This window comes from Kryptolebias marmoratus, linkage group LG21 (genome assembly GCF_001649575.2).
Source record: "Kryptolebias marmoratus isolate JLee-2015 linkage group LG21, ASM164957v2, whole genome shotgun sequence".
NCBI lineage: Eukaryota > Metazoa > Chordata > Actinopteri > Cyprinodontiformes > Rivulidae > Kryptolebias > Kryptolebias marmoratus.
Genome location: NC_051450.1, coordinates 18762889 through 18781379, shown reverse-complemented (window position 1 = coordinate 18781379; position 18491 = coordinate 18762889). Strand labels below are relative to the sequence as shown.

At 41.5% G+C, this 18491-nt stretch overlaps 1 protein-coding gene across 1 annotated transcript; it reads right to left on the bottom strand.

Annotated features, from left to right (window-relative positions):
• Positions 1-1823: 1823 nt before the first annotated feature.
• Positions 1824-16488, bottom strand: bmi1a (bmi1 polycomb ring finger oncogene 1a). The gene is made up of 18 exons (XM_037973331.1): positions 16273-16488; positions 15537-15648; positions 14850-14913; positions 14732-14766; positions 13788-13848; positions 13647-13703; positions 12761-12814; positions 12310-12368; positions 10935-11551; positions 6890-7024; positions 6683-6779; positions 6302-6357; positions 5844-5891; positions 5567-5675; positions 5121-5160; positions 4791-4889; positions 4570-4650; positions 1824-3023 (listed from the first exon to the last, which is right to left on the bottom strand). The coding sequence occupies exons 1-18, from the start codon at positions 16409-16411 to the stop codon at positions 2643-2645; spliced, it is 2244 nt and encodes a 747-aa protein (XP_037829259.1). The 5' UTR covers positions 16412-16488; the 3' UTR covers positions 1824-2642.
• Positions 16489-18491: the final 2003 nt, after the last annotated feature.

The window sequence follows — 18491 nt, the reverse complement described above, 5'->3', positions numbered from 1 at the left end:
CAAGGGACGTTCTGAAGCTTTAGCTGTTTCCGGTCCTGACAGCTGCAGCTCACAGAAACCTTCAGCCTCTAGCAGCCATTTTAGCTACTTTAAATCAACTAAAACACGTTTCAGTTCATTTAAAGCTCAGGTTTCTGATCTGACACTAAACTGGTGTTTAAAGGCAAGAAAAGTTATTTTTTTGTTTCTGATTTCCTGAGTTTTTTTCCATTTTGCCCAGAAAAGATGTTTTCTGAAGAGTTTAATAAAAGATAAACAGAATTAAATAAAACAAAAAACAAAAGAGTAAATAAAATGTTTTAGGTGTGTGAACAAAAAAGATACCAGAAACTTTAAAGAAAAGAGTTAATAAATGGTTTACAAGGTGGAAAAATGATGTAATAAATAAAAAAATATGGAGAAAAATTTGCTTATATTTAAAGACTGAAGAGTGGATTCTCCTTTAAAAAATACAACATAAATAAAAATAAATATTTCTAAAGGAAATTATTGCATTACTCACGTTTTTTAGCAAAATATTAAATAAAACATCCTTATTTTTATTTATTATCATTATTGTTTTTATTTATTAAGCTGATGTTTATATTTTCTGATTTTAAAAGCTCTGTCAAAAAGGAGATAAATTAATATTTTATATTGGGGGTTTTTGTCTTTTTTTACACAAACATAAAATGAATAAATCATACAGCTGTTTTTTTTCTTCAGCTGAGAGGAAATGAAAGAAACTTCTGTAAAATGTTGTTTTAATAAACAAAAAGAGACATTACTTGGGAAAAATAAAAGTATTAAATAAATAAAGACTTCAACTGTTAAAACTGGGATGTTTAACAAAAACTCAACAGGAGAAAAAGTTTAATTTGAACAAAAAAAGTCAATAAAAGAAGCTCAGAAAAGTGGAAATAATGAAGAAGAAGAATTAAAAACCACTTCCTGCAGATTTGATCTGATGTTTTTATTCATATCTATAAATCTAATTATGACTTTTGTTAGTTTTGCTCATAAATCTACAAATAATTCAGCAGATTTAAAGTCTCAGTTAAATAAAACACAGGAGCTATTTATTTATTTTTATTTATCCCTCAACTTCACAGCAGCAGAAAGCCTCTTCCTGCCTCCTTAAAGCGATCAGCCACAAGAAATCGGACTTTTATTTTTTATTTTTATTCATTTTTTAGTCTTTTGGGTCAGAAATAGGAAGCATGGGTCCGTACAAATGGATAAAAGCTGCTTTTAGGGGTCAGTTAGAGAGAAATGAAACTTCCTTTCCAAGTAAAATGCCTTTTCAGGGTCCACAAATTAAAAGCACGCGTCGGGAAATCACATTAAAGTCGAAGTTTAGCTGAAAATAAATATAAATAATTCCAGATTTTCTCCTGGTTGCGCTCTTAAATCCCCCACCGCTGAAACGTGACGCTGTTCTTGTCTGTTAGCAAAATATCTCACGAACCAGAGGACGGATTTTGATGAAACGTGGAGGAATTAATCACCGGATGCGCATCTTTAATTGATTAGCTTTCGGAGTCAACTCAATTCAACATGGCCGCCACAGCCAACTGAATTTAAAAAGCACATGCATGTCTATAACTCGGTGGATTTTATAGATACGGATCACAGATTTGAGCTGGTAGTAGCTGAGAGTCGTCCCCAATGCTGGCTGGTTAAAAAAGCGCATAAGGTTAAAATAAATTAAGTTAAATTAAATGATTTGTTCTGCTCCGGCGGACATCTGGCGCTTTGCACCGTCTGTCCGTCCATTATTTGAAGGTTTAATTCATGCAAATAAATCCCCAGAGCGTCCGAAACAGCAGCAAAAAGAGAGTAAGGTTTCTCCATAAGTGTAAAATGTTTTATTTAGACGTTTTATACTGTGCAACAGTAACAATACAGGAAGTTGTTCATACAATCGAGCGATACAAATACGGAAAAAACGGAGACATCCAAACATCTGTTATGAAATGAAGCTGAGCAGGAGCTCAAGTCCTTCCCTTGGAACAAAGAAACAAGAACATGGCTGATTAAATATGCATTTTGTTTTTATTTACACGCAGAGGATGAAAAATCCGGTTCAACTGCAGCTACATCTTTTTGTCTTTCAGTAAAAGGCTTTTTTTATTATTTTATTTGACCTCAGAGGAGCTTTCCTTTGAAGCTAACAGCGCTGTACAAACTTCTGATGTCCTTTTTTGTCAAAATAAGTCTTTGTTTGTTTTTTTCCGCCCCAGAACAGAAAAGTGTCACCGTTTTAGCATGCATGTTTTAACTGTGCTTCAAAAATATCCCAACACACATGAATCATGAGAAACACACTTTGCATTTGAAAACAAAACGTAAATCACCTCAGTCACTTCTGTAAAATAAAGATGTAGCTTAAAAAAGAGGGGGATAAATGCTTATTCTTCTTCCCGACGGCTCCTTTCAGATTGAAACTCCCAACGCAACCCGACTTCCGGGTTCCTTTTATTGTGAAAGGTCTCTGTTTCCGCTACGTTCAAACGTACAAATGACGTCATGATATTAATAACAACAAATGGAGAGAGAAAGAGAGAGGACATCGTCTACACAGTGGAACTACGTTGGCATGAAAACAGCGTTACAGCTGAGCGGGAGTGTGGCGGGGGCTGCGTGGCTCCGGAGCCCCCGGGTCATCCGGAGGACGTCGACGAGCCGTTCAGAGAAACCTTCCGGGGTAGTTTACCGCCACTGCCGCCGCCGCCGCCGCCGCCGAACTGGTTAAACGGCCGGTTCGGGGTTGGAGCTGTGGCCGCTGCTGCCGCCGCCGCGCTCCCGTTCACGTTGCTGGGACCCAGAGGGAGCTGAGGGTGCGGGGACTGAGCCGGCGTCCCGGGGCTCGGCAGCGAGGAGGAGGTGGACGGAGCCCCCGCGGGACTCCCGGCTTTGTCGCTGGCGGAGTCGCTCTCCGGCCCGCATCTGCTCGTGCTGTTCTGCCCCTCCTGCTGCGCATGCGTCACCTTCATCTTCTTGCAGTTGGGCCGAACCCGGTACTTCAGGGGTAACGGTCCGTTCTGCGGAGGAAGAAATCGTGACCAAAAACACCCAAAATTAGCAAATATTGTTCACATATTTTAGCTTAAAATAAAAAGGCTTCTTTTACATTTAACCCATTAACCAAAGTGGCTAACATTACCATAAACCAGCTTATTTAAATAAAAATATATTAGCAAAAGTGGCTAGCATTAGCATAAAGTAGCTTATTACGTATTAAAACCCATTAGCCATAGTGGGTAGCATTAGCATAAAATAAACTGTCTTATTTTTTATTAAAAATATTAGCATTTATACCGATATTATCCTGATAGTTTTAAGTTTATTTAACAAATACAGTGCAGGAAGAAATAAAACTCTGTTTTACAGCTCTGGTGAGCTGTTATAAAACTAATAGATTTATGTTTTAATCATCAAATATACACCAACAATTCCATAAAAGAATATAATACACTTATAATTTTAAAATAAACTGAAACAATTAAAGTTGTAAGGAAGTCTGTATATTGCTAAAGCTGTATTACAATATATAAAAAGAATGAATTAACCTAAATCATTATGAATTTTTTTCCAACAGTTTATACCTATATAAAAATATAAAATAAACAAGAATCTGACATCAGGTCGTCTTTATTTTCAATAAATATTAGATTTAAATCTTTGTTGAAACCAAAGCTAATGACAGATTATATAGTAAATTAGTTTATCTGTGCAGATTGTTTTTTGTTTTTGTTTTCCGCTTCAGTCATTTTCCTTTTTTTTTTTTGCCATTTTTGGTTTATATTGTGAATATGTTTTTTAATGTATCAAATAAAATAAACTCTTAACAATGATCTGGACGCCTGTGTTGCATTAGTTAATATGCTACAAACAGCATTTCCCTGTTTTGTTCATCTTGTGTCATTAAATGAGTCATTTATTCAGACAAATAATTTTTAAAAAAATCCTATAAACTACTTAAACTAACAAGCAACAAACTTTAACATGTTATTCACTATTTTAATCCATCTTCAAGTTAGTTTACATTTTTAAAACCTTCAAAAAATTCCCCTAAACTGCCACCAGTTACTGTGATAAAACCCTAAATTATGAATAAACAATGAACATAATAGAAAATAGAAAGTTTTCTGTTTTTATTTAATCATTTTAGCCTCTAAGCAGAAGTACATTTATAAAAGCTGGTTTAGACTTTCAGTTGTCCAGCAGTTTTGCAGTTTAATTAGAAGCAACTATTTTTCTTTTAACTCTTGAAAATGTTTAATTTCTTAAACCTAAAGAAGAAAAATAGCTTCAGGAATTAAAATAAATAAGTCCAGTTAGTTTTACATTAGGTCACTAAGGTATTAGAATAAAACTTATTTCAAAATCAGAATTTTATGGTTTTGTAATAATTAAATTTTGCTGTAATTTTTTGATAAATTTATTAAAAAAGATGGCTTTATTGAGTCAGCGGATGCTCATAAGTAGCAACTCTTTACATACTAATAAAATAATTAATGCAATAAGATTATTGTGCAAGTTTAAACAACTATTAGTCGTTTAGAGACGTCTAAGAGGAGCACTCACCCGTCTCCAAGTGTAGATATAAGCTATATCCATTAATGTGTAGTAATCTTTAAGAGGCTCGTCTTCATACATGACTTCAACCTGGACAGGAAGAAACAAGGTTTAATATTAATTTAAACAGATTTCATAAAAATACAATAAAACACTGAATTCTCTCTCCCATATAAAAAGATATGTCACAGATAAATAGGAAATATAATGAATAAATGTAAAAAAAGGACCTGGTAGGTGTTTGGGATGTCCATTTTGCTGCGTAGGAACTTCCTCAGGTGCATGACTGTCATGGCTGCCGGACACTGAAGGTACCTCTTGTTAGCCACCTGCAAATAATCCCAATAAAAGCTTTTAAAATGCTAAATATGCAGCTGGTAAAAGTGGAAAATTTGAGTTTATTCAGCCTCAGTCTGGAAGGTCCATGATAAAAGAAATAAAAAGGAAATTGAACAGTCATGTCTCACACAGTGGGGTTGGATTTTATCTTAACAGGAAACAAAACATTAGCAGGTTTCCATTATTTTTGTTGTTTTTTTTTAAATAAAAATGTGTCTCACCTGATCTTTTGACTGCTTTTCTTCGACTCCACCTCCCAATCTGCGCAGGAGAAACAGAAAATATTGTCACTTTTTACCTTAAAGCTCAGTCTTTTATTTTATTTATTTAGTTTTTTGTGATTCTGCTTTTAAATTTGTGCAGCATCACCGGATTATAAATCAGCAAAACATAGAGGCATGTTAAAAACTAAAAAGGAAGATTTTTTTTATTATTTTATGCAGGTTGTAGCTTCAAAAAGGCAGAGAAAAAGCTTTTTTTGGTGTATTTGTGCCCATAAATTGTATCTTATGGGTGCAAAAGCCCTGTAGTTTATTATTTTAATTTAAAGTTGTTCCATTTAATATAAAAATATAACTCGATGCAACACAAAAACCTGCATCTTAGCATCTCTAACCCTAACAGGAACATCGTCAAAGTGAAATATTTTGCGGCGTTTTCGGCTCGCCTGCTCTGATCGAAGAACTCGATGGAGAGGCTGATGATCTCGTCGTCGGTGATGATCCTCTTGTCTTCGTCCGCCACCTCCCCGCGGTCCTCGTGCGAGCCGTTTGAAGCTGTTTGTCCAAGACATAAATAAACATAAATAAGCAAACGGACAGAGAAGCAGAAGAAGAAGAACGGCAGCTGGAGGCTAAAGGAAGCAGAACGGCAGCTGGAGACTAAAAGAAGCATAACATCAGCTGGAGGCTAAAAGAAGAAGAACGGCAGCTGTCCTGGCTCACCGTCGACGGGATGCTCGGCGTAAAAGTCTCTCCTCCTCTTCATTTCATCTGAGGGCCGTCAGAAACTTAAATCAGTTCACGTTCATTCAAACAAGACGGGATTAAGAGTGAAATCTGGACTTTAATGAGACAAAACTGATACCATTAAACCTTAGAATATTTCCTTGCTCAACTGAAATCCACTCATAATTAATCTAAGCTCTGACAAAGTAAGATTTTGAGATTTTCACGACTCATTTTGTGCAGATTTAAGCAAACATTCGACTGAATTTTTTTCTCAAATTCAATCCCATCCAAGCAAAAATCAAACTAAAATATTGTTACGATTTAGGAAATTTAAGTAAGTAAAAGTACTTTTTGTTGAATACGGTGTCCTGTAAGGCTCAGTCAGGTGAAACAATCATTTTAAGAAACAAACATTATATTTTAAAAGTAGAATCCATTCGTGCCGTTCTTACTTTTGAAGAGGCCCGGAACCAGTTTGTACACGATGTCCTGTAAAGTTTTGTCAGACCTGCAGAGAAGAAGAGAAACTTTAAGTCAACATGCAGAGAGAAACCAACCCAGACGCAGCTCCAAAAAACATAAAAATCAGCCGGAGGACCAAAAAGAAGACATTTCTGGGATTGAAACATGTCAAACGACGTGACTGCGCCGCGTCAGATCTGTTAAATTAACAGAGCTGTTCAGGGAATAAATAAATAAAAGGGTGAGAAACAGGACAGAAGGTGAGCTCAGACAGGCTAATAAACAGAAAGTTTATTCTTGTTTAAATCATTTTAAAAAGCACACAGAGGGGAAAAAAAGGAGGAACAAAGGAGGATTTTGGCTGAACTCACCTAATGTTGAGCAGCGGCTTGGTTTTGTGCACCTGCACGTCGCAGATGGGGCAGTATTTGTTCGTTTCCAGGTAGCGCACGATGCACATTTTGCAAACTGTGAACAGAAAGGCACGATTCAAAAGGAATTTTAAAAAAAGCTCAGGGAGCTGTCCCCTTCCTTTAGGTTTTAAATTTGATGGGGTGAAGAAGAGGAGAAGTGCTCACAGGAGTGGAGGCACTCGATGATGGTGGTGGCGTCGATGAAGTACCCTCCACACAGGACGCAGATGAGGTGGGGGTTGAGCTCCGTGATCTTTATCCTGGTCGTCCGATGCATGTCGACAGATCCGCACGACAGTCCTGCGTGGAGAGCACGCCGTTTTCTGTCAGCTCTGAGCCTGTATGAGCATGTATTCATACAGGCGACATATCCTTCCAAACAAATGTCAGAGAAGCACTTTGTGTTTATTTTTATCCTTTAAAATACGGACTAAAAACATCTGGAAACACATTCTCTGTTTCCGTTTTTTTCCATCCTTATCCAGAGCTGGAAAAATACCACAAATAACATCCGGACTTTTCCAGACGGTGCAGTCCCGAAAACAAAACAAAAAAAAAACAAGAAGAGAAGGTGAAGGAAATGTTTAGTTAAATCTGTTAAATTCATTGTTTCTCAAAGAAAATAACAGAAAGGGAGAAGTTCTCAGAGGCTGCAACATTTTCTGACAGACAGGCGGAAAAATATGAGAAAATCAGCCTCAGAAACGCAGAGAATGTGTCGATCCAAAGGCCTGACGAAGACCGTCTGTTTGCTGAGTTTTCTGCTCATTTCTTACGAAAGCAGCAGAACTGATCCAAGCCCAGATCACAGCAGCTGCAGATGCTTTAATTGGCTAAAACGAACTGATCTGAAATCAGTGCGAACAGTTCACCTCCTCAGTCATGAACCTCACATCTCAACGCTTTTTATTTCCCAACGATGGACAAAAACTGAGCAAACAGCTGCACAAAAAAACCTGCGTTTTACCCTTTTCCTTACAAATAACACCACTGTGGACGTTTTATTACATCATTATTGGATTTATTATTTGGATAGCGCCTGTTTTTCCTTGGAGCACCCACAGTTTTATCCATACAGTCAAGGGTTTGCAACGTTTATGTTTAATAGGAGACATTTTCACCACATTTCCAGCTAAATAAAGTTTGTTAGGAGCCACAAAGTCCTGACTTTTCAAATAAAACATGTGTTCCATTAATCCCTTACAGCTTGCACCTTACAGTCTTACTCTTTTGTGTTTTAAGACAAAAATAAAAGTCTTAGGGAGCTGCATTGTGGCGTCATTTCAAACAAATCAGAACAGGAAATCTTTTTAAAAATTAGCGTATGATTGAATTTCATTAGATATAATTTCAGCATATTTCTTCACAAAGAAATTATTCTTCCTTGTTTAGAAATATGCCAATTTCTTTGAGCCCCTCATCTTTCTGAAAGGAAAAATGGTTAAATAATAAAATTTAAAGAAGAATAAACATTAGAAGGGAGATCAGTTCACAGTAATTATGTCTAATTATTAAATAGTTTTTTTTTATATTGGAGGCAAGGTTTTCAAATTATTTTTCACATCATTTGATGCTGTAGTAAAAAAAAAAAAAACCAGCAGATCTGCTTTCTGCTTTTATTTTTAAAAAAGTGAATTTCCTGCAGGGAACAGACTCTGTGACCTCAGCAGTAAAACTGAGCAGACAGCTTTAAGCTTTTTACTCCTTTTGGTGCTGAAACGACCAGAACATCACACCTGTAGGAACTTATTTATCTGATAATTCTGCTGTATTATTGCGCGCAGATCCTGTTTCCTGGAGGGCAGGTTGGTCATGGCGCAGACCCCTGGAAGTCTCATTTTATCCCATTTTATTAAGGAATCTGCACAGAAATATGCCTCAGAGCGGATTAGTTGGGCTTAAGGAAGGAGGAGAAGTCACGTGCCGCTAATTGATAATTAATCGAAGCGGGTAATTAGCAGATCTGCGGCTCTGGGTGGAGAAAGGAGGCAGGAAGGTGGGTTACATGTGAGCCCGCCCTCCTCCCCCGGGCTGCTGGCGGGTGAAGGGTCGGGAGGATGAGGAGGCGCCCACATATTGCGTCAGGTGTGCCACGCGAGCTGTGGGGGGAAACCTGGTCGTTTCTATGGCAACTCCTCCTTTTTTTTTTTTTTTTTTGTTTTGTTTTTTTCTCCTCTGCTTCTTCGTCGTTCTTTAGCCCTCATGGCCACGCAGTGACCAGAACGAGACAGGATGTCTAACCAAAACAACGAGCCGGTGAGCAGAGCGGGAACACACACACACACACACACACAGCCGCTGGACTGCCAGGCTGCCGACAGCACGGCTGCCATTTTGTAGAGGAGGAGAAAAAAAACCCGAAGGGGGGGACGCGTGAAGCTTCATATCCGAGGCTGTTCCGCCAGATTCACGGATGGTTCCGGACCCGAAGACACGCAGAACCCGGTTCGGCTGCGCGCCGCGGAGCTTTTTTTATTTTATTTCTTTTCTCTGTCTCTGTGTCTCTGTCTCTCTGTGTCTCTGTCTCTGTCTGCGCTCAAGTTGGAAACTGAAACACGGGCTGCCGTTTATTCTGCCCCAAAAAATCCACCCAGACCCGTTTCCAGAACCCGCCCGAGACGCGCCACGGAACCAAAAGCAGCCCTTCCCGATAAGAACCTTTAAAATTCCTCCTAGAACCCGTTTACATGTCAGTTTTTAGCGACAATAATTCTATTATCTGCTAATAACGCAGCCCAATCCGCTGCTCTCATTAAAAACGTTGGTTCTTGTGAAAATGACCCGGTTTGGACTCTGGATCCGTCGGAACCGAGTCCAGGTCGGTGTCGGAGCCCCAGCAGAGCAGCTGACCTCCCCAGCACCAAACCACTTCAGGGCAAAGATGGAGAATGATGGGTAATGTCCGCAGAAATGTGCGCACAGGGAGCCTGTTGCGCCATCAATCGATCCGCTGCTGTTTGGACAACTGTCTGACCTGGGATCACTTTCTAAGACTGGGAGGGGGGTGAAAAATAAAAAAATAAAACCCTCACGGTTTCAGGTCCGGGCTTTATTTGAAAACTGATCCTAAACTGTTTTAAAGCCGCATCAGGATTAAAGCGGCGCAGAAGTTGTCTCATTTTGCTCCCAAGTGAAGAGCAGTTTTAACCACAGTTAACCCAAATAAATCCAGGATTTGAAGGAGCAAAAATTAAATAAATTCAACCCATCAGTGAATTCAATATATTTAAATAATCTGGAAACTCCTGATAAAACGGGCTGTTTTAGCTGATTTATTTCCAGGTTAAAAGGTCGCCAACCTGCATAACACCAGCATTCATGAAGAAACTCATCTCCAGAAGGACAGGACGAGGAAAACAAGAAAATATCAACCAGCACGGAGAGTTTCACAGCAAAGAAACAAATTCACCCTGCATGTTGGGTGATTTAAGACGCAACAACCGATGGTTTGATTCCTTTGTATCAAATCCGACCCGCCGCCCTCTGAGTTTTTATTTTATTTATCCAAAAATACTCAACTATCCTTCTTTCTAATCAGTCCAATCTCATCCCAAACCCTCACAGTGTCTGATCTTTCCACGATCGAGTGTTTACCAAGCAGCCATCGTGACGCATATGTGCACAAATTAAACGCGGCTGCCTTCGCGTCACGTTTTGCGGGCGCCGTCCAAGTTAAGTTCATAAATCAGATATTCGGTTCTGGTCAGCAAAAGGCAACACGAGACCCAAACCCTGACCCCCCGGGCATCCCGAATCTATAATCTGGGGGAGCTGGGTGGGAATCCAGGCTCAGGGGGAGCGTTTGGAGCACTTGCTGCCGGGAGCACCTCAGCCAGCCCAGCCTGGCTCGCGTCGGCTTCTCCGCTTTACATAAATCCAAACGACGCAATCCGGATCCGAACCGAGCCCGGCGTGAGCGGGCGGGTAAGCGAGCCCAGTGCGAAGCGCCGGGGAGCGCGCGAGCGGCGATATGTGCTCCCGGAGCCGAGCGGGGGACGTGTTTTGCGCGAAAAAAGTAGTGCGCAGACAGACACGGACGGAGCTCCACGTCGCTGCTGTGAAGAGAGAGAGAGAGAGAGAGAGAGAGAGAGAGAAAAAAAGAGCCCCACATCCACCGCTGGATCCGCGCGGAGGAAAAACACAAAAACACAAAGCCAGAACCTGGACCTCCAGACCCGGTTCGGGAGAGGCGGTGTCGACGGGGACCTACCTGAAGGGCTCGGCGAGGCGGAGGAGGGGCGGGGGAGGTCGGCGGCTCTCGAGGCGAGGAGACAATGAAAGTTGGGGAAGGCGATCAGCAGAAAATGAATAGGAGCCGAGCCGCCATCTTGAAGCAGGCTGCAGACGCTGTCAGAGAGGCGGAGAGAGAGAGGCGGAGAGAGAGAGAGGAGAGAGAGAGAGAGAGAAAGAGAGAGAGAGAGAGAGAGAGAGAGAGAGGGCGCACCGAGCGGCGCAGCGCAGTTCAGATGTGCGAAGAAAAAGCCTCCTTTCCGCGCCGCTCGCGCTCCCTGGGCGCGACTCGAGCCCCGCAGCGTAAGCTCGGGAGAACTTTGCCTCCAGAATATCCAGCAGTGTCCGTGGAAGTCTGTCTCCCTCTGTGTGCGCGCGCGCGTGTGTGTGTGCGCGCTCCGTGGAAACTGACACCGACCCCAAAATGGCTTGTAGTCCGACCGCCCCGCTTCGGTCACGTGGTCTCCTCGCTTAAGGGTGCGTTCGGAATTACTGTCGGTGTACACGGGCTGCACGGGCTGCACGAGCCCACCGCCACGGAGCAGAAAAGTCCAGGTTCCGCCAAAGTTAACCACGAAACAGCAGCAGGCGGTGGACCTGCGGGCTCCAAGTGACGCACGTTCCCACGTCCGGCCACTTTGCGTCACCGCTGATGCGCTCTTATTATTATTATCATTATGATTATTATTATTATTAAAGGGCGGATCGTGGTGTTAAAAATAAACCCGTCAGAAAGCAGCTCTCTGCACAGACAGGGCTGCAGCTGCCGGCTTTAATCTGATCTGAAAGCCGACAAATGGCAAACCTTAGCCGTGCTGAGCTCTTAAAAAAAAGAAAAGGGGAAAGAAAAGTGCGCCACAAAAATCAACTGGATGGAGCGGGGTGTTTATCCTGCCTGATGTCGGAGGCTCGACTCTGTGGGTCTGCTCCATCCGAGGAGAGGAGAGGAGATGAGGAGAGGAGTCAGGAAACGAGGAGAGGAGCTCAAATTCCAAGCAATTACCAAAAAAAGGCTCTTGGCTCTCTGTTAATAAAATGTTGCGATGTTTCCAGACCTCTCACTTTCTTCTCTTTCCTGATGTTTCCTCCCTCTCTCCCCCCTTCACTCTTTCCCCCCTCACCCCCCAAAAAACAAGTTTATTAAAGCAGAACTTTCCCCCAACAGAACCAGTCGGGTTCAGGCGCTTTTCGAACAGATCAGACAGTCATGGTCTTTAAGCAAATTTTATTTTGCGGCTTGAAAAAAACAGCACGTGGAGGTTATGCAGGCGTATCAGTTTAAGTCACAGAATTATTTATAGATATTTATTAAAAAACAACAACAATAAGAAGAAGTGGAGGTCTCGCTGCTGCGTCACATCTGGCTGGCTTTCTCCACACTCTTCGCTGCGTCTTTCAGCTTCCCCACCAGGTCCTGGAGACACAGGAACACCAGCTTTCAATCCAAGAAAATGCACAGAGAAATTAAAAATACTTAACACAATTATTATTAGGTTGGGGGGTGGGAGGATAAAGACAATTAATGTCGGAAATTAATCCAGTTTGTGCGTAATTATTCAGTTTAAATACAGATTAACTTCTGTCACCTCAGTCTGCAGCAAATATCTCATTTATGGGATTTCTATAAAATATTCACTTATTTTATTTATTACAATTATTTAATTCTTAGCCGAAAATTCCCGACAGGAGGGTTTTATTCCCCGCGCGCGCAGGCAGATTAATTTAAATTTAAAAAACGCGCGTTTTTGTTGGGAGGGTTGGATTATTCAGCAGGAACTCCTGATGAGGAGAGCCTGGTCCTTTTACCTGCAGCTGCTCCGTGGTGCACGTGAAGCTGATGTCTTCTGAGGTTCCTTGGTTCTACCGGGAGAACACAGGTTAGAGCAATGCTTCCCAAAGTTGGGGTCGGGACCCCAGTGTGGGTCACCCAACACCAAGTAGGGGTCCTTAGATACTCTTCAGATATCAAGTTACAATTTAAAAACCCAGTTTTTATGATATATTTACACCATAATTGTTACAGAGAATTGAAATACAAGTCATTTAATGGTTTAAAAAATAGCTAAATGGATGCTAAGACTGTTTGTGTTGCCATTATGCCCTTATTTAATCGGATCATTAGCACTTTTGGATATTTAATCAGCCAACAGATGAGGTCACACACCTTTGCACTGTTATTTTATGAGTTGGAAAGTGAAAAGTTTGGGAACCACTAGGTTGGAAAACGAGTTTTCCCTCCTTCAGCTGATATTTGTCCTGAATCAGCTGTTTTCTCTTAACTTGGATTATTACAAACCTGACACCATAACACCACAAATATCATTTTCTCTTTTCTGTCTGCAAAATGCAAGACAGAACATGCCAAGCAGAATAAAAAAAAAGATTTTTGTTCTCTTGTCTAACAGGAAGGACATAATATTTAAATAAATGAAAACAGATGTAAATATCTGATCAATTAGATGAAGAATATTGGATTAAATGAAAGAAAAAAATCTTTAAATTAAAATATTTCGCTTCACAGAATGAATGTCTCGGCTATGAGTGACAGATAAAAATATATGTATGAGCCAACTGTGGGAAATAAAAGCTACTTATTGGTGGTAATAAATGATCACAGTTTAGTAAAAAGCCAGGTGAAAATCCTTCCTTTAAAAGGATTTTGTTTCTGATTCGTGTCTCGGTAGAAGGTTACCTCGGTGTTCAGGGATATCAGGTAGGAAGGCTCGTTGACTTTATCCAGCTGCCCGTTCTGACAGAGAAACAACATTTTAAGAGTCCAACAGCAAAATGAGAGAAGAAGAAGAAGAGTGGCTTTCAGTGCCAACGGGTCTACCTTAGTGTTGTACTGCAGGCGCCACGAGACGTCATTAATCCGAGCGGGACTTCGTCCTATACTAGAAGACAGGAAAACAAACAGATTCTGGCTTCAGATGAGAGGCTGAGTTCTGCTGAGCTCAGAGTCCGAGAGTTTCTCTGAAATATTCTGCAGATCATCTGTTCCTGAACTTTTCAGCTGATAAAACAGATATAAGGTCAACTAAACAACAATCAGCCTTTTTTTTATCCACGCTCTCCTGTAAAAAACGACCAAGACAATCTGCTTCAGGTCATTTTGAAACAGAATTAATTCTCCAGACTTCACGTTTTTGTCCTAAAGAAGCCTGCAGATTTTATTTAACCGCTTCAAAAATACAAAAAGTCAAACTCTGCTGCAGAATGAGCTGCACTCGACTCCTTTTCATTAGAGTTTCTGCACATATTTCCACTTTGAGACTCGTTTTTTTTATTTTTTCATATTGGTTTTTAAATGTTTGTAACTTCGAACAGCTCGTGTGAAAAACGCACGACGGGACCCTGATTATTTTCTGATCTCAAACCCCTCTTTGATACAAAACAATGTTGTTTCGACTCCTTAAGCTGCGCCTGTACGGTTCACGATCTGCCAGAAACACTTTAAACAGAAAGGTCCGGGTTCTCGGTCAGAAACTCAAACAGAAACGACAAATAAAACCTTAAACCTGCAGCCTGATGTCCTGAAAATGGACATCATGGTGATTATATCCATCCTTTATTGAATCAATGTAAAAAAAATACTCAAATAATCTTTAAAGGTTTTGATTTTAATCCCTAAACATTATGTTTTATCCTTATTTCCACCATTTATCCACATTTAATGTAACTGCAAACCTAAAATTAAAGCCATGAGTATAAAATAAGAGAAAAAATATCAAAATAAATCAGATCTTTTTGATTTTATTAACCTTTATTGTTCCTTACCTGGCCAACAGACGCTCCAGTTCCTTCTTATGTTTCTGTAAAACAGATGTCAGCACACTTTAGTCCCAGTTACAGTACAAATATTTATAAATGTCTCATAAAACCAGGACAGACGTACCTGATAGCTGCTGTAGAAGATTTCTATCCTCTCTGTGCTGAACGAGAGCTCCTCCAGGCTGGAGCTGCAGGAAGAAACAACGCTTTCATTTCACACATCCTGACAGGGAGGAAACTATCAGTGTTTTTCCCTCTTTGTCTTGTTAAACGTTGATCGTTTTGGTTTGAGCATCACTTCGGACGAAAAGGAAGGAAAACGAAAGAGGAGCAGCGTTTTTTAAAGGAGGAAAAAGTCATATTTTATGAGAAAAACAAGGTTTGTTCTGATCCTCTGAGTCTTTATAAACCAGCAGAAACTGTTTTATCCTCTTTATGTGAGATATTTACATGTCTGATGCAGAGCGGTTGTTGTATTTGGATGATTTATAACCTGCATCCTGAAAAATCCGTATTTATTTTAAGTTGGAACAGAAGACATCCTAGACCTGGATGTAAAGGTTTTCAATAAGTTTCCCATCTGACTCCTAGTTTGTTTTGTTTGTAGTTTTAATGACATTTTTCTGTGTTTTGTGATGCTTTTTTTGACTCATCTGTATAGTTTTAGTCCTGTTTGGAGCTCCTGAATCTCTTAAATAAATATTAAAAAACCTGGAAATGTGTGGAGTTTTATTGCACAGAGCAGACAGTTGGAGTATAAATGCTGGTTGTGCTGCAGGAGCCCCTCACCTGTCCTGCTGACCCCACCCACCTGACGGCTGACTTGTCCGCGTCCTGCTTCACCGCCTCCAGGATGAAGGTGGTGGCCGCGGAGTGGACCTGCTTCAGCTGGATCCTGTCCACGTGCTTCAGCTCGGGCTCGTCTGAGAACACAACCAGACGGAGAGGAGATCCGTGAAGGCTTCTGAGACCCGTGCACCCTTCATTCTGTCTCCGGATCGACGCGCAAAAATGGAAATCAATGCTGATTTGCATGTGAATGCGCCCCTCAGCTGCGTCAGCCGGGGGAGGGGGGGTTCTTTGTTTGTTTGTCTGGGGAATGGGTCACTTTTAATATAATTCTGACAGTAAAAGGAGCTGTAATGCTACCGTCTGGTCGGGGGAGGCACGGCTCCGGCGTGGATCTGCTACAAGTCTCCAAAAAAAAAAAAAGACCCGATCAGCGTAAAGTTCTGCTAAAAAACAAGCGACTGGAGGTGATCAGGGTCCATCAACAGGGACTGAAACTGACTAACACGGTCCTTCTGATGTGCTAAGCAGCCCTGAAGGCTGTGTGTTTGTGTGACTGCGGCTGAAGGCGAAATAACAACAAAAACAAAAAATAACAAATGCGCTAAAAACGGCTTTAAGTCGCATCCGGTTCGCCCGATTCGGCTCCGAGCCGCGACTTTAGCTGGAAATCTGCAGAAACATCGACTCGGATCTGCAACAAGAGTCCACACAGACAGGGAGGAGACGGAGACAAACCGGAAGCGGCGGCGGCTCACCGAGGACAGCGGGGTCCCCCTGAGAGGACAGCAGGCTCCGGAAGCACGAGTCCACCAGTGCCTGGAAGCCCCTGTGGTCCACGGAGGACGGCTCGGCTGCGAGCTGCAGCCCCCTCTGCACGGACTCGCTCAACTCCATCTTGCAGACTTCGCGCCACGTGACGGATCAGCTGATCCCGCGCGCGCGTGCGGAAAAGACGGCCGTAAATCACCGGAAGCCCCACGGAAGTGTGACGGGTCTGCTCCGACTGGGCGCCTTCAGAGGCTGGGCGAGGCAGATGTGGATTATTTTAAACCGAATCCGATAAAAGAGACACGAGAAGGAGTCGGGGGGAGAGAAAGGGGGAGATCTGCCTCTCTGGGGCTCCAAACGTTCAGGTTCTGATCCCACTGGGGGTCGCAAAATACTGATTCTGGGTCCTGAGGTGACCCCGAATCAAACAGGAGTCAAATATAGCTCCTGCTGGCACATTTCCACCATGACTGTAACAAATAAAACCAAATAAAAGCTGAAAAAGGCTTCAGGGTCTGTGTCGTCATCAGCAGAGTTTGGAGGTTCAATCCGGGCTGTTTGGGGGTCAGAAGTCTTTGTTGTTGTAGTTTTGGGGGCTCAGAGCCAACAGGATAGATAAATAAGTAGATAAAGGAGTCAAAACCTGCTCATTGGTTCCCAGATTTAAGTGGAGGGTCTAAAGAACACCAAGTTAGGGTCTAAAGATGATCTTCAGTAACGCGGAAATGATCCCTAATTGCATATTTTCTTCCATAATTAAGAAATTAAAAGCAAGCTTCAGCCGCTGTGGTTTTGTGGGTTGAAGCTGCTGGAGATGTTATGGCTCACATGCTGCACAGAAGACAGGCTTTAATAAGAAATCAGCCCTGATCTTTTGTTTGTTTAGTTGTGATCATTTTTTTATTTTATTTTCAGGTCACAGAAAAGAAACTGCTCCATCCTGACACATCAGGTCAAACAGCTGCGGGCAAGATGTTTGATTTCAGGTGTGAATTGTGTGAAAGAATGTGCTGCAGCTTGAACCTGGCAGAGGAGGTGAAGCCTTCATGCATTTTTTTACCCAGACCTGCCTAAAACTCCTGATTTGACTCGTTTCAGGATGACGAAAAGGAGCAGTTCTAAAGAAAAATACATAAAGTCAAGGGTGATGTGTCCTTAAATTTAAATTTAAAATTATAAGTGAGATTCATCAGGGGCTGCTGACTGTTTCTGGAAACAGTGACTGAAAATGGAGAAGTCTGACAGTTCTGGTTTTAGGCTCACATTTCAGCAGGTAAAATGGCTGAACTGCATGAAACTACAGGAGGAAAGTCTTCCTGGTAGCTTTGTTTCCAGTCCAGCCTGATTCTGCAGGAATGTAACTCTTCTGATTTTTGTTTATTTATTATTTTTATCAGAAACCCAAGGCATCATTTGGCAGCGCTGAGTGTTTGTCAGGAACGTCATTCTGAGTCATGGAGTCCACATGACCGGGTCCTGAGGCAGTCAGGAGGAGGACAAGTCAGATTTAAAACGAAAAAAAAAAATAAATAAATAAAAAAAAACAGATCTGCAAGCAGATGAGGCTGAGTGGTGCTAAACAAATATTTTTCGGTCTCCACCAGGAAAGAAAGAAAAAAAACACCTGAGAGTTTTTTTGAACTTCCTGTTTCTGAGCATGTCTGTGACGCGCCAGCAGCTGGTAAAGCTTCCCAAACTTCTGTCTTTTCTTCTCTTTTATTTTTTCTTTTCCTTTTTTTTAAATTGAAGACTTTAGTGTGACTCTTTATCCTGTACTCCAAGCCCGCGGCCACACACGCCGCAGATATCGGCTGACCTCTGACTCCGCGCTTTGTCCAAAGTTCATTTTGGCTCCGGGTTGGGAAACAGATTAGCCTCCTCTCTCCTTGCTGTTGTGTTTTTACTCACTCCTTCATGATATGTCTCGGCTGTCACTGGGCTTCATTTATCTTTTTTTTTTTTTTTGGTGCGTAAATACGCACAGAATCTGAATCCATCCACCGGATGGTTTCATTTTCTTCTTCAGACTGGCTCGAGTTACTCTGATTTATTTAACCCTACATGCCACCTTTTTGTTATTTAACTTCTGAGTGAATCATTAAAACCAGACGGTCCTCCTCTTCTTCATTTCTGATGAAGCTTTTATTTCAAGCTGAGAGAAAAAACAAAAAACTTCCTTTAAACTTAAAATTAAAAGAAAGAAAGA

Coding starts and splice junctions, on each gene's coding strand:
- bmi1a (XM_037973331.1), bottom strand. CDS start 16,411: ATGGAGTTGAGCGAGTCCGTGCAGAGGGGGCTGCAGCTCGCAGCCGAG. Junction 5,676..5,843: donor CGCCGAGCATCCCGTCGACG/GTGAGCCAGGAC, acceptor TTGGACAAACAG/CTTCAAACGGCTCGCACGAG. Junction 4,890..5,120: donor AAAAGCAGTCAAAAGATCAG/GTGAGACACATT, acceptor GATTATTTGCAG/GTGGCTAACAAGAGGTACCT.